The sequence below is a fragment of the Prionailurus viverrinus genome, chromosome B3 (genome assembly GCF_022837055.1).
Source record: "Prionailurus viverrinus isolate Anna chromosome B3, UM_Priviv_1.0, whole genome shotgun sequence".
In the NCBI taxonomy this organism is placed as follows: domain Eukaryota; kingdom Metazoa; phylum Chordata; class Mammalia; order Carnivora; family Felidae; genus Prionailurus; species Prionailurus viverrinus.
The window spans coordinates 35,977,394-36,005,099 of NC_062566.1; the positions used below are offsets into that span (position 1 = coordinate 35,977,394).

General features: G+C 39.9%; 1 protein-coding gene across 2 annotated transcripts in view; it reads right to left on the minus strand.

The window, feature by feature from the left end:
• The window catches only part of ZNF609 (zinc finger protein 609), a 210,976-nt gene that overhangs the window by 175,159 nt on the left and 8,111 nt on the right, over positions 1–27,706 (minus strand). Inside the window, exon 2 of one of the 2 annotated variants that reach the window (XM_047862936.1) lies at positions 8,905–9,778. The exons of the other annotated variant lie outside the window; for it this stretch is intronic. Coding sequence (XP_047718892.1) covers positions 8,905–9,651 — 747 coding nt within the window. The 5' untranslated portion in view covers positions 9,652–9,778. The remainder of the gene's footprint in view (positions 1–8,904; positions 9,779–27,706) is intronic. 2 annotated transcript variants of the gene reach the window in all.

Below are 27,706 nucleotides of genomic sequence, written 5' to 3' on the forward strand. Positions count from 1 at the left end.
GTGAAATAAGTCAGAAAAATACAGGGGTGCCTGGATGGCTCAGTCAGTTGAGTGTTTGACTCTTGATCTCAGCTTAGCTCATGAACTCACGGTTTGTGGGATCGAGTCCCAAGTTGGGCTCTGCAGTGACAGTGCAGAGCCAGCATGGGATTCTCTCTCCCTGCTCCTCCCCTGCTTGTGTATGCTCATTCTCTCTCTCTCTCTGGCTCTCAAAATAAGTAAGTTAAAAAAAAGATAAATACTGTATGATTTCACTTATATGTGGAATCTAAACAAAACAAATAAACACTTAAACTCATAGATACAGAGAAAAGACTGATGGTTGCCTGAGGTAAGGGGTGAGGAGAGGGTGAAAAGGAGTTGAAATGAATAAATAAGCTATGGAGATATAATTAATGTCTGGCATGGTGACCATAGCTAGTAATACTGTACTGCAGGGGTGCCTGGGTGGCTCAGTCAGTTAAGCCTCTGATTTCGGTTCAGGTCTTGATCTCACAATTCATGGGTTTGAGCCCTGCATCTGGCTCTGTGCTGACAGCTCAGAGCCTGGAGCCTGCTTTAGATTATGTGTCTCCCTCTCTCTCTCAAAAATAAACACACAAAAAAATTAATAAAATAATACTGTATTGCATATGTAAAAGTAGTTAGTAGCATATATCTTGAAAGTTCTCATTGCAAGAAAAAATTTTGTAAATATATGTAGTTATGGATGTTAACTAGACTTACTGTGGTGATCATTTTGCATCATATACAAATACTGAATATGTCATACACCTGAAACTAATAATGTTACATCATTTATAGCTTAAACTAAAAAGACCAAGAAAAAATTTAATGACCAGGTCTGGCTCATCTAAACACAATCTAGTATTGGCTACTATGGCTAAAATCCAATAGTCTAAAATTTAAAAATACTCCATTAGTGTATTTTTCAGGCACAGTCAAATTATACTCTCCCAATGGACAACATTTCAGGTTAAAAACTGACCTCTACCAAAAATCTAGGAACTGCCTTTTTATTTCCTGCAGCTAGTGACAAGTCTACAAAAATAAGTATCTTAATCCTTATTCTTCTCCTGCCTGTTCAGACTACCTATAGTTCTAATTCCTTCAAAAGGCTGAAATCTGCACTTCTTATGGATTAAAAGAAGGAAAAAAACTTTCTAAACTAAAGCAATGTTACATTCATTTCAATCCTGAAAAAATGGTTCAGAAGGCCTGAGTATATATTAAAACAAAACAAAACAAAAACACAACTCTGATTTTAATGGGAAACAGCTAAGAGCCATGGTTCTACAACCTGAGATCAGCCCTGTACCAAAAGGAGTTCAACAAATGCTTCTAAACTAATCAAACAGTGTAACTCCAAACCTCAATGGCTCCAAATGCTCTTAATCAATCTCTCCTCAAGCCTTCCTTGAAATCAGGAGTTAGAATACAAGCGATCATCAACTCATTCCTTTCTAAAACCACCAGGGAGTTAATTCTTTAAAGTCACTAAAGATATCCTTGCATCTTAATTTCACAATGAACTTGCACCTCATACCTAGTAACAGTATCAGCAATAGTTAACATTTATTGAGTAGTTACTCAACGTTAGGCACTGTGCTGATTGCTTTTGTGCTTTATCTGATCTAATCTTCACAATAAGATCAGTACTATTATTCACTTCTGTATTACAGAGGAGAAAAGCTTGGAAAAGTTAAATATTTTAAATACCTCTACTGCTCTCAAAGTCCCAAACCCTTAGGTATTCCTTCCAATTTGCTCCTCACTATTAAGAGGGGGGAAGGTGCTCTACGACAGATCTCAAACTTTAGTATCATAGTCAAAGAAAGAGCTAATGTTGAAATACAAATTGCTGGGCCTCAACCCCAGGGTTTTTGATTTGGGAGATTGGAATGGGCTCTGATATTTGCATTTCTAACAAGTTGCCGGCTGCGCTGCAGCTGCTGGTACAGGGGACTACTGCTTTAGAAAGTAAAAGGAAGCAATCCCCTCTCACCTAAGCTGTCACTTTCTCATGTGAAAACACTTCTCTACAGAGTACTTCTAACAAGAGAGACACTTAGGATTTAAAAAAACCTCCAAGGTCTGAAAGCTGAAATACTTCTTTTTTCCCCCCACTTCACAAAGGTTCTAATATCACCAATGACATTAAGGCAGTGGATATCCAGAAAAAGGAAAATTAAGAACAGAATGATTGTAAATTCTGCTCAAGAGCCTCTTACCATCCACATTTTACTTCTTCTGCCTAAAAGTATTTCCTTTGGGTATCCTAGGGCAAGAGAAACGCCAAAAGAAAAAGGAGGTGGACTGTTTTATAATACTAAAAAATCGAGGACAGCTTCTAAAAATGTAATAGAATTTTGCCCTATAAACAGAAAATCTCTAAATGCTATAAATTTCTTCTCTTTTTTGTCATACTATCCTCCATCTCAAAAGAGCTATTCCCCTTACCCAAGACTAACCCAAAGTCTATCCTTTCTTAGGGAGCTTCAACATTGATTATGTCAATGTCATCTAGGATGAATGACTTCAGGCATAGGATTTGTTAAAAATGTCTCCTCAGCCAGCCAGGGAAGCTTCTTACTTGGGTGGGTGCTGTCAACCATGACTAAACTGTACCAAGAGAAATATATTTTAAAACATTAATATGGCCTGGCACCTTCCTGATGTTAATCCTTCCAGGCCCATCCCAATGGCACAACTGGGAAATTAACTGAAGAGAAAAGCAATCTTCCCTTTGCTCTCTACTTTCAATGCTCCTCTTCTACAGCTTTGCCATGCACAGCCTCATTCTATACATACACACAGAGATAGAACATGCGCGCACACACACAAATAACTCTCGGCAGGAACCAAAAATCAAAGCCTAACCCCACGGTTTTGAAGTGAGCAAGTCCAATTTCCTTCTTTGTAGCCCTTGACACATGCTGGCTGGGAGCCGTCTGGATTTTTTTCTGCCTTGTTCCTGCACCAGAAGGCTCTGCACTGCAGGTCAGGGGATGATAAGGAAATGAACAGTGTAATTTCCAAGGCCTCTGAACACGGCCCTGTCAGCAGCTCTGGAGGCGGGTTACTCAAGCATGGCTTGAAGAGTGAAAACCACAGAGAGGAGGGCTCAGACAGCCAGCAGTGGCAGGATCTCAGCTGTGTATGTTACTGCCACCTCCAGCCTGAAAGCCCAAGCCCTGCTGCCTCCCTGGATGAGCTCTGCTGGTAAAAGCTCTTATACCCAAATGGCAAAAATACAAGTTCACACTAGGGGAGGAAGATTAAGAACTAGGACTTAGATTTTCCATGCACTCTTGTGTAGAAACAAAAAGCATTTAGTGCTCTTCCAGCATACACAAGATCGCGCGTGCTGGCAAACCCACAATAACATCTATCCAAAAAACCCAATCCCACATCAGGGATATGGCCAGAAAGGAAACTCAATTTATATGAAATAATGAAATTCAACAGGCTACTTCAAGATCTTTTGAAGCCAATTTTTGGTCTCCCCCCCTCTCCAACCCCTACTATAAACACCAGGGGCTTTAGAACACATCACCAGCATGAAAATTCCCCAACCTAGGCTTGGAACTTCTGAGCACGGTGCTCAAAATCTTAGCCAATATGTTTATCTATTTATACTGGGCTTCCTATACAGGTGGAATGTTATTGTATTTCAGCCCATTATTGCCTAGGGCATACTGAGACATATTTTAACTTCAATCATGTTTTTTTTTTCTTTTTCTAACATTTACGGAATGCTTCCTACGAATTCAGTATTTATTTCAGGGCTTCCTACTGAATGCTAATCACTGTTCAAAGTGTTTTATATGAATTAAGTAGTTTAATCTCACAACAACCCTATGAACTATTGTTTTCCTCATTTTGCAGAAGAAAAAAATGGAGGTAGAACAGTTAAGTAACTTGATTAAGAACACTGAGTTAATAAGTGGCAGAGCTGGGATACACACCAGGTAGTCTGGCTCCAGAGTTTATGTGAAATTTAAATTTAGAAAGAAGGCTGGTGTTTTAACTCAAAAGTGGTGTCCAATACCCCCCTTATAAAGAAAATTCACAATGGTTCTCAAATGTTTAAGTATGTAACAATTATCTGGAGAGACCCTAAAACTTACTTAGCAGAACTGGGGTTGGGTCCACAAATCTGCATTTTTGACACTCAGGTGATGTGATACACATGGTTTTATGGGCCATATATTTAGGAACTCTACTGTAGATGGTAAACTGTAAGGTTCAAAGAGCAGGAATCTTCTGTTTATTCACTATATGGACCAAGCACAACACCTGGAATCTAAAATACACTCAAAGTGTCAACTATTCTTCAATTAAAAATCTTTCAAATAAATAAAAATAAAATGCACTCGATTAATGTACCAAATGAATAATGGTATCCAACAGTATATCATGTCTTTTCAAAACAGTTCATATCTACAATACATTTAAGGTCTCCCTATTAGTGATAGGTCCAAGAAGCACCAGGTTTTTTTCCTTTCTCACAATTGCAAATAATGAGGGAGCTGGCAATGCCTCAATGATTACAATGGAAATTTGAATGCAATATTCCAGAACATAACACACACACACACACACAACCAAGCTCAAAGTAGCAGCTTAAAAGTAACTTTCCCTCTTTACATAGAATAGGATAGGTTCAATACCAGCTGAAATAGTTCTCTGCAAACATCATTATCATACCAAAGAAACTCACACCCAAGGATCTTTTGTTTACTGAGCCTCTACAATGTTAAAATCAGTAGGAAAAACAATGAAAACAATTTCAAGAGTATCTGGAAATTTACACCCAATGTTTCTAAGGTAGTCTTTAGAGTGGGCAAACAGAGAAGCCCTCCTGACAGTTGAAAACTTTTAACAAACCCCTGAGTAACAATATGCTATAAGAACCTGGGCACCAAAAATCTGGTCTCTAGGCCTGGCTTTGTCACTGACTACCTGTGAGAGCCTAGGCATGTCATATGACCTCCCTGGTCTTAGGTTCTTCCAAAAAATGAGGAGACTGGACAAGATAATTTCCCTGTGGGCCCTCCTTGAATTACAACACCCAGATGGAAAACAGAGCTACTGAAGAAAAAATAAATTAAGCTCAGGCTTTGTTGCATCTTTGTCCCACATAAATATCAACTTGTTTTTAATTTTTTCCATGAAGAAAAATGCTGGAGGGCATTTGGCTTCAGGAGGAAAGGCTGACTGCTATGCCATCAATAGCTGAGATTGAACAGCTAGTTGAAGGAGGAAGGCGTTAAGAGAGAAAGCCTTGGATCAGAAGGAATAAGAGACCTGACCTTGGTTGGGCAATGAGAGATTGCAACAGGAGAGAACTGAGCTGGAAGGCATAAACTAGGGCAGGAAAAACAAAACCAAGGGCAAAGGAAGATGCTCTTAGAACACAGGATGCGATAGCAAGCATGATCAGAGGGGGAAAGAGCAAAGAGCACACACTTAATGGTTTTTTGGGTTTTTTTGTATCCTAAACTAATGGGGGTGGGGAGAGAGTGATAATACATGTAACTTTCTGAGAGTAGCAGAAGCTGAGACCCCAAACAAGGGGAAAGCACAGCGCAGACTGTTCCTACCTTGCAAGATCAAAAACAGCAGCCAAAGAGCCCAGGGGAGCTTCTGGTTGCAAACCTATAGATCCCTTAGCCATTAGAGCCTACTGGTTACTTCATATGATTTGAAAAAAATAAGGAGTCTCACCTTAAATTCCTGGTTTAAGCCCAGACTCTTTCACAAGAGTCTGTACTGCAGGACAGCCTCAGCACAGATACATCACTGCCTTCTGTGGTTTATAAATTCTTTTCTTCTTGCCTGTCAGACTGGCAATGCAAGCACTAAGCTCTAAGCTTGGAACATTCAGGCAGGCACGCTTCCTCCTCCCTACCTCCCCTTCCATCCCTAACTTAACAATCTATCAATCAAACCAAAAGCAAGGGAACAGGCAAGAGCTGAAAGGCTCTTGTTTATTCCTCAACATTCCCTCCCCCATCTCTTCAGCTGGCAGGAAGTAGGAGCAGCAGTATTCAATAACAATTTAGGGCAGCAGCAGTCGCTAAGAGCCATTTCTGGTCTCTCCTAGAACTCTGGGAAACATCACAGAAAGCCCTGCCAGAGAAAGGTGTGGTGGAGCTGAAGTGGGATGCCATGAAGGGAAATCCACATCCTTGGCTGACAGGTAATTCCCTCAGCCATAGCCTGAAATACCTACCTAGATGAGAAAGAAGGTCCTGAGGCAGATAATTTGAATACTTAAAGCTCCCTCATTAGCCAATGGGAGACATGTGACAATTCTATCCTATACCACAAACTCTATTTGTCTTCTGACACCAGTCAAGACACTTCCCAAATTTTATGAGTTTTCTTTCTTCATGATAGTTCCCAGTTCAGAGTATATAATTCCTAGATTATGTCAAAACATCTGTTTTGCTGTTTTAGTTCTGTTGGTTGTCCCCACATAGAAGGAACATTCCAAACCAATGAAGCCATAGGCAAGCCCGTATCTCAGACAGAAAATCTTAAAAGAAGTTTTCACAGATTCAACTTACAAGCTATAGGAGTAATCATCAATGAGCCCCTATTATGCCCTAAACCCTGGAGTCCTTGTTTCTCAAAAGCTTTTCTGCTTTAAGACTCCTAGCCTTCTTTCCCCTTCAGTCTTTCCCTCCTCCCATTCCAGAAACACTCTCTCTCTGCACAGTGTTTTTATCTCCTAGCAACTTCCAAACATTTATTTAAATAATTATTTCAACAATCAAAAGGCTTTGGAAAGGCACCCCCCAGAACCAAACTGTTCAGAAGGGTTGAAGAACAGGGAAAGGAATTGAGAAACCAGGGTTTGGCTTACAGTAACATCAAACTGCACAGCAACTTTCTGCTTCTAAAAGTACTTCCCAGCAATTTTATCTTTCTTCCAAAAACCGAACCGCAGTCTCTCTCCCTTTTCTCTCTCATTCCATTGCCCCATTTTCAGTCTCCTTGGGAGACAAGCCTTATATAGCACAGTTATACTATTAAAGGGCAAACCTCTCCGGCACCAAGGTGTTTTCTTAGCTGAATACATTGCATCTTTCAGCCCAATTATAATGTGAAGGGCAGCCACCCAACCGGTCCCTGGACATCTAAGAGAAAATAAGTTCCATTTGCTACTCTGTTGGAGACTACCATGGACATTTAGACTTAAAACTAACATGAAGCTCAGCATCATTAATCCTTTTACCTGTAGAGGACTACTGGGCCTACATGATTGTGACATGACTCAAAAGTTCTAAACCGAAAGGAAAATGAAGACCATTCTCAGAAGTGGCCACTTTTCAGCACAGGAAGAGCAATGATTATGAACATGGATATATGGCAAGAGTTTACTGCAGCCAGATGTAGGGAACAGTCTAATGGGCCTGGAACAGAAGCAAGAACTCCTGGTACTCCTAGGCCTCTTTAAAACAGTATTATCCATCTGCCCCCCAGAGAAAATGGTAAATCACAGCCCGCACAGGACGAGCCATGCCAGTAGCCAGCTGGAACTTGACGCTTCTGAGGTGGACTATAGCATCTGTCACCTAAAAACAGTCAGCTTCTCTGGCAGCTGCCTCTGGTGAAATGGAATGAACCATTGTGTTATTAGTGGAAGAAAATTCACAGCCCTGTTACTAGGGAAGCCCAGATGTTGCTAAGAGCTACAGATGTGCCAGAGGCAAAGACCAAAATACCTAAGGCAAAGAAAGCAAAAGCTACCACTGGAATCCAGGCACTGAGAGGACACCACCACACAAACATACACATCCAGCCTCTATTTATTAACACTTACATATGGAAATAGGTATTCCCTGTTGCAGTTGATGTAATTACAGAGAAACCAATTTATGCCGCATCTGCTGGGATCAGCTGAAAGCACAGGGTGAGCAAACGCAAAGCAGAAAAATCAAGAGCCAGTGAAGAGTTCATCACCAAGCCAGCCGCTTTGCAGGAAATTGTAAGCTGCTGAAGTTTAAAGCAGCCTGAGCTGACCCCAGACTCACACCTACTCTGCTCCAGCCCCGCAAGCTCTATTTCCTGAGACATGAACTAAGATCATCTTCCCAGAGGAGGAAAGCCCCTCCTGGGGCTGTAAGCACCTGTCCTTCCAACTCAAGCAGAAGGTAAGGTATCATTACACTGTTTGGCAGCTATTAAACCACCTGGACACTTTGATTACCAATAGTTGAGGGAGATTCTTGGCCAAGAACCATACTCTTAGTGGCCAAAGAATCTCTTTCAAGGCCAAACATGCATAGCCACAACACCAACTCATAAGGCCTGATTAAGTACCTCTTAGTACAGTCAGTACTTCCTGCTCCCTTATTTACCTTCCGCTTTGCTCTTTGGTAGACACCAATAGAACACCTGATAGATATCATGCCATGAAACTTATTTAACCTTTTTTCTTCCAAAAACCCAGCAGCACCATCTATCCCATTAAGAACAGCTCTCCACTGAAAGCCTATCATCAGCTTAGTAAGTTCATCAATAATTCTAAAGATGAAATACCAGTCAAGATGAGAAAACCACATACAGGCTGATGCTGGTCTCCAGCAACAAGTGTCTGAGGGTGATGGGACTAGGACAAGGTGGGAGTTTCTCCACTTGACTTAGAAGTCATACCAAGTAGCTGCCCCCAGCAATAGATATTCTCCAAAATGCCCAGGCCCGCTGTTAATGAATCTGTAGAGAATCCCCTAATTTGGAACAAAACCACATTATCATTACCAGCTGCTCTGACCTTGTAATTGGTCATTACCCACAAACTAATGAGCCTCCCACAGAGTGCACAAAGCATTTGGTGGTTAGTCCAGGGCAGTTCTGACTGGCAGTAGGCAGCCAGATCTGGCCACCTCTTACCTTTTCAGACTTGACTTTCTTTAGCGGGCGACACTCATTCTCCCCTTCCTCTGGCTCCGGTTTAGCTCCCAAAGGATTGAGCGCTGCCCCAGGCTCAATAGCTATACTCCCAAGTGGCTCCACAGCTCCTGTATCCACCCCTGCACTTCCATCATACTGACCACCCCGTCCTCCCAAGGGAACTGGCTGGAGGACCCCAGGATCCTTTTCTGAACAAGTCCCCACTCCTTCGCTTCTCTCCTTCTTGCTCTTAGATGAGCTGTTCTCCTTCTCCTTTTTGGAGCCGGCTACACTGCGGGATGCCTTAGCCGCCTTCTCTGAGCCCTTGGGAGCAATAGCAGCAACCAGGCTTCCTGCATTGGCACCATCTCCTGAGCGTCCCTGCACCTCTTTCTTGCTAGCTGCCCCCTCACTTGGAGTGAACAGGGAAGTCCCTGGAGTGGGCTTGCTAGTGTCTTTGCCACTCTTATTCCTTTTGGATTTTGATTTGCCTTCCTTCCCTTGAGGACCTGGCACTGGGGTCACAAACTTGATGTTGTCTGGCAGTGTGGCCACAGCATTGGGAGCCGGTATCCCCACCTCCTTTGAGCCTGACATTTCCAGTTTCTGCTGGTCCTTTTCCAGATCGGCGTCCAGGTCAATGATGAGATTCCCTACTCCAATGTCCCATTCATCCCCACTGTCGTATGTCTCAACCGGGTTTGCATCCACTCCTTTCCCTCCGGAGGCTCCACTGCTCAAGGACATCTTAGAGTCAACGTCCCACCTCAAGATTCAAGGCTCTTCCTTGCCCCCAGCTTTCCTATTTTCAGCTTCAGCTATGTTCTCAGACCTGCCACATTGGTCAGTACATGCCCAGTGGACAACATCATTGCTGGAAAAAGAAAATTTAAAGAGCTGTTAAAGGAAACAATACAGGCAAGGAGACAGCCTGAAATAAACTCCCACACAAAACAGACTGTTCCTAGGGGGCTATCACATCACAATGGACAAGACAAACAGGTTCAATTGTATTTCTAACCAAGTCACATTGGACCAGGGGAAAAGTTAATTCCCGCTCCATCTCCCTAGGGGAGAGTACAATATTTCCAATTGCCCAGAGATTCCGTGTTAAGTCTTAACTAGGAAACCTCTAGAGTTAGTTTCCCATTCCCCAGAGACTTCTTTCTACCACCACTGCCAGCTGGCAATCCTCCCTCAATCAATACAGGCCCTGGCACATAACAGATTCAAACTCTAGCACAACTTTACTCACACCCCCTTGGTCTTTGCTTCTTCTTGAATTATCAGAGACTCAGAACATGGACTTGCAAAGGCTGAATAAGCCCGCTATTAACAGGACCTGTCCTTACTAAACATAATATGGATTCCTTGTCATTTGACTTTTGGGGGGAAAACGTCTTATTATGATTAGGAGTGAAAGAAAAAAGCAAGCAGAACTAGGAAAAATACATTAGGATAGAAGACAAATATTGCAACTAGAGGAGACAATCCTCAGAGAGATGACTCAATCAACCCGCTTAATTTCAGTTAAATAAGCCTTACGGAACTCGAAATAGCATAATTCAGTGTGGCCTTTCCCACTTTTCACTAAAATGTCTATGAAGACACACACGAAAAAATTTTACCCTGACTCAACACTACTAAAACCCCTAACAGCAGAACGTGAAGTAACTCTTCACATTTTTATATAAGACTGGTGGCACTGTATTGATAAATACCAAAGGCTTACCACATGAAACAGGGATTGGCTAAAAAAAAAGGCGGGGAGGGTAGAGAAGTCAATTTATAACTCTCCACTCTCCTGACTCATGAGACCTGGAAAGTGCACCAGCTAGAAAATCTAGAAGCCAACAGATACCATCTAGGTATTACTATGACAAAGAGTAAGAGTTCTGTTCTTGAAGGCAAAGCAAAATCCAACGGATAGCTTTCTACATCCATTTACAGAAGAAAGCTCCTAAGATGACAAAGAGCAAACCAGTGGTGGCACAATGAATCCTACAATGTGGATTTCCAACAGGTAAATGCTACAGATATGACAGAGAGACAAGACAAATTGTACTTTTTAACCTACTCTCTCAAGACAGTATCAAAGAACCAGGGTGCAGTTACAAGAGAAGACGTCATCCCAGGAAAGCAGAGCTGTACCAAGTAAATGCCTCCTAGCAACTCGGGTTGAAAAGAGAAAGGTATGCACATTAATCTGTCATTTAGCTGTAGATCTGAGAAGAAAATACATCCTTTACCCAAGTAGAGAGAGAGTTTAGTACCAACAGGAACAACCATTGCTGGCATCAAGTCTACACAGATCTTACTTCATAACAGGAAGAGCAAAATGAGGGTGGGAGTGGGTGGTGGGGTGGGGGAAGGCATGATGTAGGAACTATGAAAACATGACACCCACAAGGTAAAGGAAACATAATCCCTGAAGAGTAAGAAAAATGGTACCTCTAAAAACGTCTAGAATTCTAAATTTTTGTTAAAATGTTTGGAATTCTCAATACTATCTAAGAAATCTTGGCCTACAGTAAATACTAGTGTAGCACATCTTTGTTCATTCATTCAAAAAACTTGTATTTATTACCTTCTCTGTGCTAGTCTCTAAACTAGGTACTGGGGATACAACAGTGAATAAGTGAATAAGGCAGTGGAACATGGTACTGAAAATAATTCTATTATGAGGGGCAGCAAGGATTTCTAGAAAAGGGAATACCAACTGAATCTGCACTATAGTGGATTATTAAAGCATAGTTCTTTCCAGCATCATAATTTATTACCTCTGCAATCTTTGCAATTGTGGCTAGGCTTAGAGCATAACACATTCACATTTACTTATGGCTTACCCACTTTCCTCCAGAGCTCTACTATCATCAGTCTGTAATTCAGCCATTAAAACAACCCCATGTTTGTTTAACCCTAGAAAAACAAAACTTTCAGAAGACTTTCCTTTTAAAAAAACACAAAACACGACCTTCTTCTAGAAAACAGGACTGTGATGAAAGAGAGACTCTAGGTAAAAGAATATAAAGTACATAAAAATGATAGTGCTCAGAGAGCTTGACAGTTCTCACTTTACTATACTGGCTGAGCTATCATATGGAGCAAGATAAATGAAGTATGTCAGTAAGGAAGAGATAGCATTAAGAAGAAAACAGGCAGAAATAAAAGGATATGAACTTAGACAAAAGGATACGACATTTTTTAAAAAAGAAAGATGCAAAAAACAAAAAATGAACTTCCTATTAAAATTCATACAGAAATCAAAAAAGCACAGACCTGAAACTGGGAAATGATTCAGTAAACTACAAGAAAACCTGAGATATTTTTCTAGAACACAAAGGAAAAGGCAGCAAAAAGAAAATGAGAAAAATTGAGAGAGATATACCATTTAATAACACTGAAAAGAAAACTGAGGAGATTAAAACTGGGAGGAAAACCACCCATCAAGACATAATAAATGAATAGTGTTTTGAGCTGAAAAAGATCCTGCATGCAGATTGAAAAGGTTTACTACTTTCTCAGCAAAATCAATTTAAAAAGCCAAACTTGCACACATTCTGGCCAAATTCTCCCAATTATAAAGGACAAAAATTGGGCAAAATTCAGACTGCTCTGCAATATTAAACGTTATAAAAGAATGAAAAAATCTACAGAATTTTGAAGAAAAAAGGTTGTTGGTCAAGTCTTACATGGAGTCAAGGTGTTTGTCATGTATAAATGTAATAGATTTTCAGTCATGTAAGAACACATGCACATGTATATCTATCTTGTTAAAAAAAAAAAAAACTATCTAAAGCCCTAAAGTCAGTTCAGTAGCATAAATGTGAATAATTCTTGGAAACACAAATACCAATTAAATTTTGTAATCTGAAGAGTAAACTTGATATTAAAGATACTAAAAATTATTCCTGAGAAATATGAGGTAAAATCAATGCCTATAATAACGCAGAACCTAAAGTTCAGCCTTAACACTAGTAAGGGAAGACACTTCCTCAAATTCCTCTTGCCCCAATTCCGTATGTCCTGGCAAACTGTTTTGTTTTTTCTAGTAAGCAAGATATATTGCAATTTTTTTTTTAATGTGCTTCTTCTCAAAAAAGAGCTGGAGATGAAAATTTGAACATCTGGTGGCCTGTGCTCATTTCCAGGTTCTATATCTTAAGTGATATTCATTAAATAGAAGGGTGTCCAGAAGAGTATAATGAAAGACCAAGAAACCATTTTTTGTAAGAGCAAAGTCTTATAAATTGGTATTCCTTAGTCTGGAAAGGAGAAAACGAGCGAGACAAGTTGGTAAGCTTCAAACTTACGATGGTTGCAATGCAGAAGAGAGAAACTTATCCTCTGATGCTGACAGTAGAAACAGGACCAGTGAGTAGAAGTTACAGAATGACAGATGTTTAACTGAGGAAGAAATTCAATAACCTGAGATTTCCAACACTGGCCCACAATGCCATAATGAAGCCGTATCTTTATCTCTGAAAGTACTGAGCAGAAAAAGCTTAATCCTCTGTCAACGAAATTACATAAAGAATTCCTCTATGTGTAGTAGAAAGTAGTCTGGACATGCCTAGAGCCTTTTTCAAATCTACAGTTCTATTAATATATCTATCAAAAAGTGCTTTCCCTACTACAAAATTACCCAGAATTTCTGAATAAAGAGGATGCAAACAAAACATATCCTAAGGACTGATTTTAGTAGTTTTAATGTTGTTTGGAGAGCCACTGTCCTATTTTTGAGAGTGTTGAGTTTTCATAAGTACTACTTTTACTCAGGTGACTTTTCAGAAAATCCAGTTTTCCAAACCCAGCAGGCTTCACAGTAACTTTGGTGGTACCTTTCCAAAGATACACTGTAAAATTGCCAAGGATTCTTTAATCAGCCTGGCTGCAACAGCCAAACCACTTCCCATCTGCTCCCTACAGCATCCCTGGCTTTAGACTGCTAATAATCAATTCTCTGACAGGTCACTGCAGAGATGTTTAACCCCAGGAGGCAGGGCAACTAACATGCTTGCTGGAAATGAAAAGCACTGACCTCTTGCTTCCATGGCAGTTAAAGTGAGGAATCAGGAGAACCAATACCTTACAGAGACCACAAGGCACTTTGAACTTGCAAGAGCTTCTGCACATATTTTCCTCTCTCTCTTCTCCTTCTGCCTAATTATACTCCACTTCCTTATTTAGGACCACAGTTCACCAGACTCTGGAACTACTTGACAGTACCATTTATTCTTTGTTCCTGCACCTGATCACCAACAACTCCTCTCTGTGCGAATATAGCTAAGGGACCAAGATAGGCCAGGACAATCACTCCCCGTATCCTGTACCTATAACAACAGAAATTCAAATCCCACTTTCCTCTCTGGAATCCAATTCCTCTCTCAGACTCCCAGCCCACAGACTGGTTTGTAATCACATATTTCGGGTCATTAATTACTTTTTATTTATTTATTTTTCAGAGAGACAGCGAGAGAGACAAGGGGAGGAAGACAGGGAATCTAAAGCGGGCTCTGTGCTGTCAGTGCAAAGCCTGATGTGGGGCTCAAACCCACGAACAGTGAGATCATGACCTGAGCTGAAGCTGGACGCTCAACCGACTGAGCCATCCAGGCGCCACTGTTAATTACTTTTGAAATACACATGCCACGGATCACACCACTCTCCTACCTCAGGAATGAACAAGGCCTCTCTTCAAGATGGCTAAGAATGAAAAGGAGTCTTCATGTGAGGTCTGTGTCCCTGCCCAGAGGACATAAGCAGCAAGTGACCCTAATGATGTCCAAACATAATAAGGACAATACTTCTCTTTCCACCCACAGAGAGCTCTGTATCCACCCTGGAGGACTATATGAAGACAGCATCTCTTTAACTGCCAACTACCCACAGATAATCTGGTTTAAGTAGCAAATCGTCCAATGATGTTCCACTGTAAATTTATCTGTCCTCTCCTCTTATGGGTTTTAGATCAATCTTCTTATAGTCTTCGGCCTAAGTGACAGTTGTATATGAGTATATATAATCTGCTTGGGACCACAGAGGTCATACACATTTAAATGTGAGGGTGACCTGACTAGGTAGTTCCCTCCAAAAGCTGTCAGGACAAAGGGAAAACAAAAACAAAAACAAAACGCTACATTCAATTTTACAAAGATAGCATGATGTAGAAAAAAGAGCTCTGAATTTAGAATCAAGATATGATTTCTGGGTCACCTGGCTCAGTCAGAAGAGCATGAAACTCTTGATCTCCAGGCTGTGAGTTCAAGCCCCAGGTTGGGGGTAGAGATTACTAAAAAATAAATAAACTTAAAAAAAAGAGAGATGTGATTTCTAGACTCAAATTTCCAATGATCCTAGCCAAGTTGCTTCATTAAATAATAATTTTTTTCATTTATAAAATGGAGGAAGTATCCATCATGGTTCTAAGCATATTATGAGCATACAAATTTGAAAAATATAAGACAACTCATATTTAAAAAAAAAACTCCAAAGTATAAAATGACCCACATACTCTTTTTTGTTTAGAAGAATTTTTCACAAGTTTATTTTGAGAGAGAGAAAGAGAGAGTGAGCACATACACACACACAGGGAAGGGACAGAGAGAGAAGGAGAGAGAATCCCAAGCAGGCTCCACACTGTCAGTGCAGAGCCTGACACGGGGCTCAAACCCACGAACTGCAAGATCATGAACTAAGCCAAAATCAAGAGTCAGATGCTCAAATGACTAAGCCACCCAGGTGCTCCCACCCACATATTCTTATATGGTTCTAGGAACTTAAAGAGGACTGTTTTATAATTATACCTTGTACAGAGTATCACGTATTTTTACAAATTAAATTGCAGGTAGCACTGATCTCAATCTAAGTTCTGTGAAAGAAAATGGCAATCCTTTTTTCTTCCATGAACTCAGCAGTCCCAACTTTTTTTAGGATACTCCTACCTTCAGGTGTAGTTCAAAACCCTACACTATAGTGACAGACAGACTCACTCTATCTTCCTTAAAAAATCCCTCAAGGCCTGGGGCACCTGGGTGGCTCAGTCGGTTGAGCATTTGACTTCAGCTCAGGTCATGATCTCACGGTTCGTGGGTTCAAGCCCCGCATGGGGCTCTGTGCTGAACACTTGCTCAGAGCCTGGAGCCTCCTTCAGATTCTGTGCCTTGTTCTCTCTCTCTCTGTCCACCCCCACCCCCCCGACCCCCGGCTCATGCTCTGTCTCACTTTGTCTCTCAAAACTCAGTAAATGTAAAATTAAAAAAAAATTTTTTTTAATCCCTCAGGGCCAAGGTACCCATCTTAAAGCTCAGTTTTAACATCCGGGCTATCTCTTTTACCACCTGTGCCAATCCACTAGGTTGTTGACCCCACTGATAGGACAGGACTTCAAATCTAGATTGTGTGAGATTCATGGGTTTGATGCCCCAGGGAAGGGTCAATAAGCCAATGGGATACAAAAATGCTGCTAGAAGAAAACCATATTATACCATCTTCCCTGAATTCCACACGCTACCCTGAAATCACTTTGGGCTTAGCCAGCCTCAGATGAGGCTAATACAACATGTAAACCATCCTCAGTGACTCTGAGCTTACCCAGCTGGAAGAAGAGGCATCTCCCTCTCCACCTGCTACACTTCATAGGCACTCACTAATCAACTGAATTTCCACCTAGGGCTCTAACGAGAAACAATCAACTTTCCTTTGGGTCTCTCCCTTAATTTATTACATTAATTACTGTAACAAAGGAACTGTGTCATCTCCTCAAGTACCGTAGCTCTCAGCTTATATCTCCAATGGGGGATCAGATAAAGAACAGACTAACAGTGCCAATTTGAGAAGATGGATCCAATTCAACAGGGCTCATCTGACCATGTGTCACCTAAGGACAGAAGAGTAAAAGGTATGGCGTCTCAGTCCCTGAGTGTTTTTATGCTGCATCTCATGAATGGTTTTATGGTCCTCACAGGCTGCTATTCTCAGACAAAGATTATGAGGCTTGACCTGTTTCATCTCACATAAGCAAATGACACTTCCACCAAGACACAGCTATTCAACAGGGCTCAGGCTTAGAGCCTTGGTGTTTGTTGATACTGCTCTGTGCTAGCATACATCTTATAATAGGCTAAACTGTATACTGAACATGTAAATAATTCCATCACAACACTACAGGGATTCATTTAGTGGACCCAGTCCACAGAGAAAACCCTTACCAAGTGCTACGTGTAAGTAGACCAAGAAGCAAAGACCATTTAAAAAATAAAGCCCGACCATTCCCCTAATAATTGGAGGACTATATAGCCCTTTATAATTTAGTTCTAATCGCCAGAAATAAACTTTCTGTGCTAAAGAGAAAGAGGTCAAATTCTCAGGGGAAAAAGTGAATAATGGAGATAGCTAGGAATCAGATCTAAGAAATCAGCCCTCCACACAGAACCGCTGTGTGAAAAGTTTTCTGTATCCCAATCATCTCATCTCTAAAATAGGTCATAATATGGGATGAGTTCATAGGCATGAGGGAAAGGAAATAACCCCAGTATTTTTCAGGAAATACAAGGAATTACCTTCACTTCTTATAGACCTCACCTCCCTTCCTAAATCTTACACAAGAACTACTATGCTATACTAACTCTAAAGAGCAAAGAAAACCTATCAAAAGGTAGCATCTACCCTGTTAGCCATGGGCGGGGGGGGGGGGGGGGGGGGGAGGGGGAAGTGGTGGAATCCACATGCACACCCTCAAGGCTATCTAAGCCAGGTCTATTCTACTTCTCCAGCCCGATCTCACAGTCACCACTCTGTCTTCTGTACCACTCTCACCTTAGTGCCTTATAGCTTTTACCTGAAAGGCACTCCCTCTGCACGTCCTACCTCCCAATGTGTGTGATGATTTAATAATTGTTTTATCTACTAGACTGCAGGCACCCCAAGGGCAGGGGCTGTCTCTTGCTCACTATTGTATCCTAACAGCATTTGGTTCACAGTTGACCCTCAATTAAATATTTTGGTCAATAAATGAGGGAATGAACACTGCTTCCTCCTCAACAGGTGAGGTGCCCAGGCTGCCATTTCTCCTCTATTCTTCCTTCAGTTTCACTTGTCACTAGTTATAAACTGTCTCAATTATCTGACAGTCTTCAAATGTACTTGTACAGAGTATGGATTCCTCTCTCTAGGATAAAGGATGCAGGTTCATTAAGAGTCCAGAGGGGTTATCAACAGTCAAACTATTCAAAGAGCCCAAGTATCCATCAACTGATGAATAAAGATGTGGTATATACATGCAATGGAATATTATTCACTCATCAAAAAGGATGAAATCTTGCTATTTTGCGATGTGGATAGAGCTAGAATGTATTATGCTAAGCAAAATAAGTCAATCAGAGAAAGACAAATACCATATGATTTCATTCATATGTGGAATTTAAGAACAAAATAGATGGGGTACCTGAGTTGCTTAGTCAGTTGAGCATCTGACTCTTGGTTTCAGCTCATGATCTCATGGTTCATGGGACTGAAGCCTACATTGGGCTCTGAGCTGACAGCACACAGCCTACTTGGGATTCTCTCTCTCCCTCCTTCTCTCAAAATAAATAAAATTTTAGGGGCACATGGGTGGCTCATTAGGTTGAGTTCAACTCTTGATTTTCGCTCAGGTTATGACCTCAACAATGGGTGGGTTCAAGCCCTGCATCAGGCTCTGTACTGACAGTGTTCAGCCTGCTTGGGATTCTTCCTCTCCCCTCTCTCTCTGCCCCTACCCTGCTTGCTGTCTCTCTCAAATAAAAAAATAAACTTAAAAAATTAAAAAAAACCAAAAACTTAACAAAACAAAACCCATGAACATACGGGCCGGAGCAAGGGAGGGTGGAGAACAGAGGGAAACAAACCACAAGAGGCTCTTAATGATAAAGAACAAACTTTCTTGACGGAATAAGATAGGTAGGAGATGGGCTAGATGGGTGATGGGTACTAAGGAAGGCACTTGTGATGAGCACTGGGTGTTGTATATGTCATGAATCACTGAATTCTACTCCAGAACCAATATTGCACTGTATGTTAACTAAAATTTAAATTAAAAAAAAAAGAGAGAGAGAGAGAGAGAGAGAAAGAGAGTCTAGGGGGATGGCTAGAAAACAAAAGTCTCCACATTTCTTAAAATACCTATGTGCTCCTGAGTATTCTCTTAACCTTCAAATAGTCTCATCCATACACAACACAGCTGCTTCCCAAAATAGGGCTGGTACACAGATCAGGTGTTCTGGACATAACCAACTCCTGAGAGTCCTCATTTATAAACTTAAATGTATGGTAAAATCTATCAGACTTAAACCACGAAGTTTTTACATTTTAAGCACTTATAAATCAAAGATGACAGAAGTCAGGAAAGTGGTCATGTCTGTGGGGGTGGTGGTTAATGGCTGGGAAGAAGCATGAAGGAATCTTGTGGGGCTGGAAATGTTCTCTATCTTGAACTAGATGGTGGTTATATGGCTGTACAAATATGTAAAAAATGAGTTGTACACTTAAGATTAGTGTACTTGATGCACTTTATTACATGCACATTATATTAAAAAAAAAAAGTAAAATAGTAAATATCCATGAACAAGAGAGCTGCATTACTGGATCATGTTCTTAGTCCTAAAGCAGCATTTCATGCAATCATGGTAAAAAAGAATCATGGCATTGGGGTGCCTGAGTGGTTCAACTGGTTAAACGTCCGACTCTTGATTTCAGCTCAGGTCATCAGCTCTCGGTTGGTGGGATAAAGCCCTGCTCAGGCTAAGTGCTGACCACATGAAGACTGCTTGGGATTCTCTCTCTCCTTCTTTCTCTGCCCCTTCCCTACTCCCCCTCTCTCTCAAAAATAAATAAATAAACATTAAAAAACAAAAGGAATCATGGTATCAATCTTCATAGGCTAGGACATTTAAGGGGAACAGTAAAGAAAAAAGAAAAAGGAAAAGAAAGGAAGAAGCTAATTAAGCATTACCCTATGTTTCACTATGTCTCACTACTGTGAGATTTACAGATCTGGTAAAGAATCTGAAAAAAAATAGTGATACAAATCAAAATAAATAAGGTAGTTAATGATACTGAAATCCTAGAAAAGACAAAAATTATACAAAAAAAAATAATAGTAGTATACTAAATGGCTCAATAGTAAATAATATGTACACAACACAATGAATAATGAATACTGATTTAACCAAAAATTGTGACCCAACTATACTAAGAGGATTTGAAGGAGAGAACAGTTGGAAAGTATATTATTATTTAGATACAGGAGTAAACCTAAGATAAAGACTAAAAAGTGTAAAGCTGTTGCCTGCTGGGACTAAGACTTGGTGGCAGAAAGGTATAAAAAGTGGATTACTGATTTTCATTAAAAGACACAGTACTACTTGATTTTCAATATATAGTTCATGGAAAGGCAAAAACAAAAAAGTATATTATTAATCTGATTAAAAAACACATCCTGAAATAATTTTATAAAAAGGATATACTCCCCTAAAATCCCTGGGTTCACTTAATAGGTTATCATAAATGTATTAATCCAATAATTTATCAAAAATCTTATGGTAGGGGAGCCTGGGTAGCCCAGTCGGTTAAGTGTCTGACTCTTGATTTCGGCTCAGGTCATGACGTCACAGTTCATGAGTTCTGTCTCCCCCACTCTCTCTGCCCCTCTTCTCCTCACAAGCTCTCTCTCAACATAAATAAATGAATGGATGAATATTTTTAAAAATCTTGTAGGAGACAGGAGGAGGGGCAGCAGAAGTGAGGCAGGTATGGTTATAAAAGGGCAAAGTGAGGGACCTTTGTGCTGACGCAACTGCTTTGTATCTTGACTGTGGTAATAATAAAACTGCACAGAACTAAATATATACACTCATAAATGGGTACAAGTAAAAGTGAAGAAATTTGAAGTGGGTGGATTGTATCAATGTCAATACCTGGTTGTGATATTGTACTATATCGTTTTGCAAAATACGACCATTGGGGAAACTCGGTAAAAGGGTACGAGGGATCCCTCTGTATTATTCTTACAACTGAAGTAGACTCTACAATTATCTCAAAATAAAAAGTTTAATTAAGAAATCATTGAAACAAAAAAAAATCAAACACAAAAACTTTCTTGACCTTTTTATTTTTAATTTCTACCTTTAATTATTTTATTTATTTACTGTTGATAAGAATACCCATAATTAAGCTAAATTTATTTCTGACTTGAAAGAGTACTCTCTATCCAATACAGGATCTTAAGAACTGGTAAGTAAGTCTGTATGTTCTTCTCATCACTTGATAGGATTTGGTAATCTAGTGTTTTTAAAAGACGAAGTTTCTTTTGATATGTCTTGATTAAAGCTTTTACCACTTTTGGTCAACAGCTCTGGATATATTTCTTAGGGATAAGCAGAACAGACAGTTATCACAAACATAAACAAACCTTGGTTTTGCTGAGGGAAATTTATTTTTACTTTACTGAGTTCTGATTTTCTTCCTAAAGATGCCCACCATTTCCCTGGCAGCACACTGAGCTAGTTTTTCTAGGAACAGCTGACCAAGATTCCTAGTCTTCTTTGGGGCTACAAGTGCTAGCTTGAAGTTATTAATTCATGCTAAGAAAGTGGTCCAGACTTTCTACCTGTTCTTAAATGTAACACTTGTCTACATTAAAACTCATCTTCTATTTTTCATCCCCCCAACACACCCAAGATATTCCTGATGTTTATAATCTATACAATTTGGGAGCCCATCTGAAAGAGCTTAATGTCATGGGAAAATTTGAATATGTCACTTATGTAAAACATTCATTAAAAGGTCAAATAAGATGAGTGTTATTGCTTCAACTCTTCTACCTAGAAGAACTCATCAGTATGGTTCCTGGATGTAATGTTATGAGGAACCAGCACAGTACAATGGAAAAAACAAAGCAAAACAAAACTAAGAAAGAGGCAGAAAAGCTCAATCCTACTCCTTACTCTCCCTTAGATGTGTAACCATCTCAGGCAAGTCACTGCACTTATTTGAGCCTCAGTTGTTTCACCTGTAAAAAGCTGAGATAATCAATATACCATACAAAGTGTAATACTCTCAGTAGAAACTGGGACTGCCCCCTAACAGTAAACTCCTTGATATTCCATAGCAAGATGAATCTTTACTTGAAACAGAACCAAAAAAACAACAACAAAAAACAAAAGACTAAAAGTTGCCTCTTAATTAATAGTTGAAGTCAGGTTTGTGCCTACCTTACGAAAGCCCAGTTTTTAGAGCTTTTGAGGTTTAGAACTGCAGAGAAGGAACCATGGACCTATAAGAGTATTCACTGTCAGAAAGTCAGTTTGCTAATGCACAACAAAACATTTTCTCCCATTCCATAACTAAAGTTTTTAAATAGCCTTGGCCTAACTTTAACTAAAGTCTTTTCAAAGTAAACAACGTCCACTGGTAACAACTCTGTCCCCACACAACTGTTAATGATTTGTCATATGAGACTTATGTAAACTAACCTATTACCTTAGCCCCAATAAGTTCTATGAATAGTACCAAGTCAACTCAATCTTTAATTTATATTTTATCTATTTCCCAATATAGTTTTTAGTCTCTCCACCTCCAAAGCCTTCTTATGGACAAAATTACATTTGAACAATCTACACCAGTCCCTTAGCGTAGTAACCATGACACTTATAAATTGAAGTAATATATTTTCACTAAGAGATTCATATTTTATCCTTGAATTCTTTCTAAAATCTTGGGTAGATGCACTTGATCTAATCAAGTATATTGATTTGGTCAAGAAAAGCCTAGGGAGCTGGAAAAAAATGTGTTGGAAATACTAAATAAATGTTCACATTTTCTTTATATTTTTCTATACTTTTCATGCTTTGAAAAAGATTAATTCATGTTCTAATCAGAAAAAAAAAAAAGTTAAGCATCTATCATCATCTGACCTAGAAACTTTAATCTGCTTGGGTGGAGGAGAAAAACAGAGTGGAAATTCTCTAATGTTTTCATCCCTGAATGGATCCTTCACACCATAATCAAGTACTCTTACCACTTTTCTAGCAGCCTTTCCATTTTTAACATGTCCTCTTAAAAAAATAAACAAACAGGAAAGTTACCATTAGCTGTGCAAAGAGGCTTACTGAATTCATCTTTTTTTTTTTCTTTTACCTAATTTCTAAGTGGCATCACCCATTATCACTTTGTGGGATTCTTTGGCCTTGATTAAAAATGTTTCTTACTTCTTCCCTCCACAGCCACTAAGACTATGCCAAATCACCATCTGTTTTGTATGGTCCTTTTGATCCCTAGCTTTCTTTTAACGTGGACTTCTAATATAATGATTTTTAAGCATTTAAGCTGCCAGTGGGTTATTTGCTTTCTAAAATCTTTCTTTCTGGGGCGCCTGGGTGGCTCAGTCAGTTAAGCATCCGACTCTTGATTTTAGTTCAGGTCACGATCTCATGGTTCAGGAGTTCCAGCCTCACATTGGGCTCTGCGCAGTGTTGGAGCCTGCTTGGGATTTTCTCTCTCCCTCTCTCTGTCCCTTCCCTGCCCACGCACTCTCTCTCAAAATAAACAAATAAACATTTAAAAATTTCAAAAAAAGAGAAAGCTTTAAGGGGTGCCTGGGTGGCTCAGTTAAGTATCCAACTTCGGCTCAGGTCATGGTCTTGTGGTTTGTGAGTTGGAGCCCCGTGTCTGGCTCTATGCTGACAGCTCAGAACCTGGAACCCGCTTCAGAGGCTGTGTCTCCCCCTCTCCCTGCCCCTCCCCCACTTGTACTCTGTGTCTCTCTCTTTCAAAAATAAAAAATAAATTTTACTTTCTACTTTTCTTAATGTACATACTTGATCATAGCTCAATTTAACACTGAATCCCCATGTGATAGATTTTGTTCTCCTCTCCCTGAAGAATGCTGAGCTTAATCAATATATGATTACTATTTTTTGTTTGGTTGAGAATTAGATGAGCCAACTTAATTTCCTGGCCTGGTAAAATGAGTGCACACAGTCCATCACAGGAGTGGTGCTCGGTACGCAAGGGCTAGTACAGTTAATTCTTGAGGCTTCTCAGTTGGCTGGGAGGAAAAGAGCCAAGATATGATTACTGTTAAATAGTGTTGACCTACAGAAACCTTTACCAATTCTTGTTTGTTCCTCAAAGTAACACGCAGTTTCTTTCTTCGCTTTGTAGGTTCTAAAACTGCCAACTGAAGAAGTAGTTTCTCTACCTCAAAACCACATTTTGCATTTGCTCCCAATGAGGTATTTAATCAATCTATGTATAAATAAACTCCATTATTTTTATTATCTGGTCTAATTTTACAGCTTCTTTAATCTCCTTTAATAGTTTCAATTCAGTCATATTAAGAATATGACATTTTTATTTAAGCAAGGATTTCAATCCTTACAAAAATGTAATACCTTGCTGTCCCTTTCGTTGCCATCAAGTGCAGAGCCTGGCAGCACATTTCAACGATTAGTCTCCTTCTATCAAGTACCTGAGATATGAATTAAATTATTGTACCATTATTTTGCCTACCAAGAAAGAAGGAAAAAAATTTATATAGGGATGACAGAAATGGCACTAATCGTGTTTAAGTCAGTAACACTTTTAAATAAATCTAATGCTTCAGATCACATATTCAGGTAAAACATATTACAGATCTGTGGCTGGAAGAAAATGTCACTCCACCATTGTGTCACCTACCCCAACTTGACCTTGTTAAAACTGAATTTCTTTCTTATAGAAAGGCTCAAGAGAGACAATATTCCCAAACACTGCCCTGCACTTCTCCCTCTGTCAGATAGTGTTATGGAAAGCATCTGAAATTCACACTGCCAGGATTTCTAACTCTGCTAGGATTGGAAGGGCCAACTAATACAAACCACAGAAACATTACTACTAAAAAAAAAACAGTTTTCACCAGCAACCTAAGCCATGTTAAGGTATTTTTAACTAACAAAGCAATACAACTTGGTCAATTAAATGGAGATCCTTTCAACCACTAAAAGAAAAAAACAACATACACTTGAATTAACAACTGCCAGCCTTTAAGTTCACAGTATCAGTATTGTATTATTGTATCATTTAATACATGTAGTGAAAAATCTATGATTTCAAGTTTGATATACAGCAAATTCAGAGAAAAGCTATGTGAAATGTGCTTAGGAGTCTACCTAACATTAGAACCATCTGCCCAAAGGTAAGAGATTCTTCTTAGCATGGCCCTGAGTTCATTAAGAACCTTTATTCTAAAATTATATATCAAAGAGAGCACATTTTATGGAATAGCAAACAGGTCTCCATGTGCACTGCAACTGCACAAGCTTATATATAAATAACTAAAAATAGCGTTCAGGTACCATGCACCTCAGCTATCTCAAATAGCAATATAGTATAACCAGCTGAGAGCTTGATGTCCACAAGCTGCGTTCTATATAACCCAAGGATAGAAATAAGACATTCCATTTCTTGTATATTAGGTAGGAATTCTAGCTTCCAGCCAATTATCAAAGTGGCAGTCTGACCTAAGGCATTTCTGTTTCCTACCAGCTTTGTGTAAGCAAAGGAAAGACGTAACAGGAAAAATAATAAAATAGAAGGGGTAAGAAAGGACAAGAAAGGGAATTATAAGAAAACTTACAATACACAAGTCAAACAAGAGAGCATCTTCATCCTCAGGCTAATGCATTAGGTATTGAGACAGAACACAGTTAACAATGTGGTGAGAGGAAGTCAAAATACCACAAACCTGAAAATTCAATTTTTAAGCTGGGAGCAGAGTGCATGCTCCTTGAAAGCGTATTTTGCTGAGGCCTCACAAGAAAGGTCATGATATTGGGCTTTTTCCCTTGAGAAAGGAGATGACTCAGAGGCCTACCTCACCCAGTACTCTAGGCATCCAAGACCCAGTCAGCAGAAGGGTAAATCCCACCCCTCAGGGAAGTGGCTACAGGGCTCCAGCTCTACCCCTGGTGTCTTCCAGACATGACTGCCTGCAATTTTCACCATGATTAACTTCCAGGAATGCCAGCCAGAGGAGCAGCCAGGAGAAAAGAACATAAAGAGTAGCTATTTCCCCCTCTATGTCAGCTGGACTCTTTGGAACAATTGCAGACACTGCCTCTCTCTTTCTGCGGGGCAAAACAGCATTCAACAACCTCAGTGAAGTGCCTAACAACCAGTAACACACCAGCACCACACTTCTCAAAGACCATCTTACTTAAAGCTATAGCACTCCCAACCTCTCTCACCTTACACTAGGAATCCAATAAATATTTATGGAATGAGAGAAATAAATAAGAAAAACTAAAAAAGACGTCCCAGAGGTCAACAACAGCCAGAGGGCCCAACAGTACCTATATTCCCTCTACCAGAACCAATCTGGTTCCCATGTCTGACCTACACTGCTTCCACCTGCATGTACTACTCCTTCCCCTCCCCAAAGTCTTCCATCAGCTAGGATGTATGGAACCACAGTATTGCTGCAGGAAGTAAAAGCAACAAATGCTTGTCCTTGAGTCTGAAGGATTTCTGAAAGCTTTCATAGTCTGCCTTGTTCCTAGGTTATTCAGGTTATTCAGTTTAGGATAAAATGCGTTGAATGAAAGTCACCTTAGTGTAAAAGGAGGCCTGAAAAAAAAAAAAAAAACTACAAGAAGTTTCTGTTTTCAAAAATCAAACTCCAATTCAATTCAGCAAGCATTAATTAAGCATGAAGTTATATTCAAAGCATTGGGCTAGATAGAATCCATGAGGAACAGAGGAGACAGAGGTGTTTTAGGCAGCTAAGAATGAGGGAGGAAAAAAATATATTCACAAATAACTATAATTAAAGACAATGTGTGATAAAGTACTGTAACAAAAATCCTAGCAAAGAGTTTGGGAGATACAGAGGAAGATGAAATCAATTCTGGAGATAATTGGGTGGGAAGAAAAGCATTAAGAAAGGCTTCAGGAAGGAGATGAAATTTTGGGGCAGGTTGAAGAAGGGTCTGATTTGGAGTTGAATGCTTTGGACCTGGGAAGGTCATTCCAACAGAAAAGAAAAGAAAAAAAGAAACAGGGTGTTGAGAATGAAAAACACAAAGTAAGCTGAAAGAATAGCTGTGAACAGAGTAAGAAATAAATGAAGTAAGGGTGAGAAAGGCCAAGGTTCGTCAGATTATAAAGGATGTGGAGTTCTGGCCTATGTAGGCAACAAGGAGCCATTAAAGGTTTTTCAGCAAGAAGTGAAATGATAAAGACTATATAGGGGCACCTGAGTGGCTCAGTCGGTTGAGCGTCCGACTTCCACTCACGTCACAATCTCGCGGTCCGTGAGTTCGAGCCCCACGTTAGGCTCTGGGCTGATGGCTTGGAGGCTGGAGCCTGCTTCCGATTCTGTGTCTCCCTGTCTCTCTGCCCCTCCCCCGTTCATGCTCTGTCTCTCTCTGTCTCAAAAATAAATAAAAGTTAAAAAAAAATTTTTTTTTAATTTAAAAAAATTAAAAAATTTTTTAAAAAGATTATATAAATCTACACTGGGGGGATGCCTGGCTGGCTCAGTTGGTAAAGCATGTGACTCTTGATCTCAGGGTTGTGAGCTGGAGCACCATGCTGGGTACAGAGTTTATTTAAAAATAAAATCTAAAAAAACAAACAAACCAAACAACTGGGACACCTGGCTGGCTCAGTTGGAGAAGCATGTGACTCTTGATTTTGGGGTTGTAAGTTGGAGCCCCACATTGGGTGCAGAGATTACTAAAAATATACATATTAAACTGAAAAAAAACCCCAACTACACTGGGGT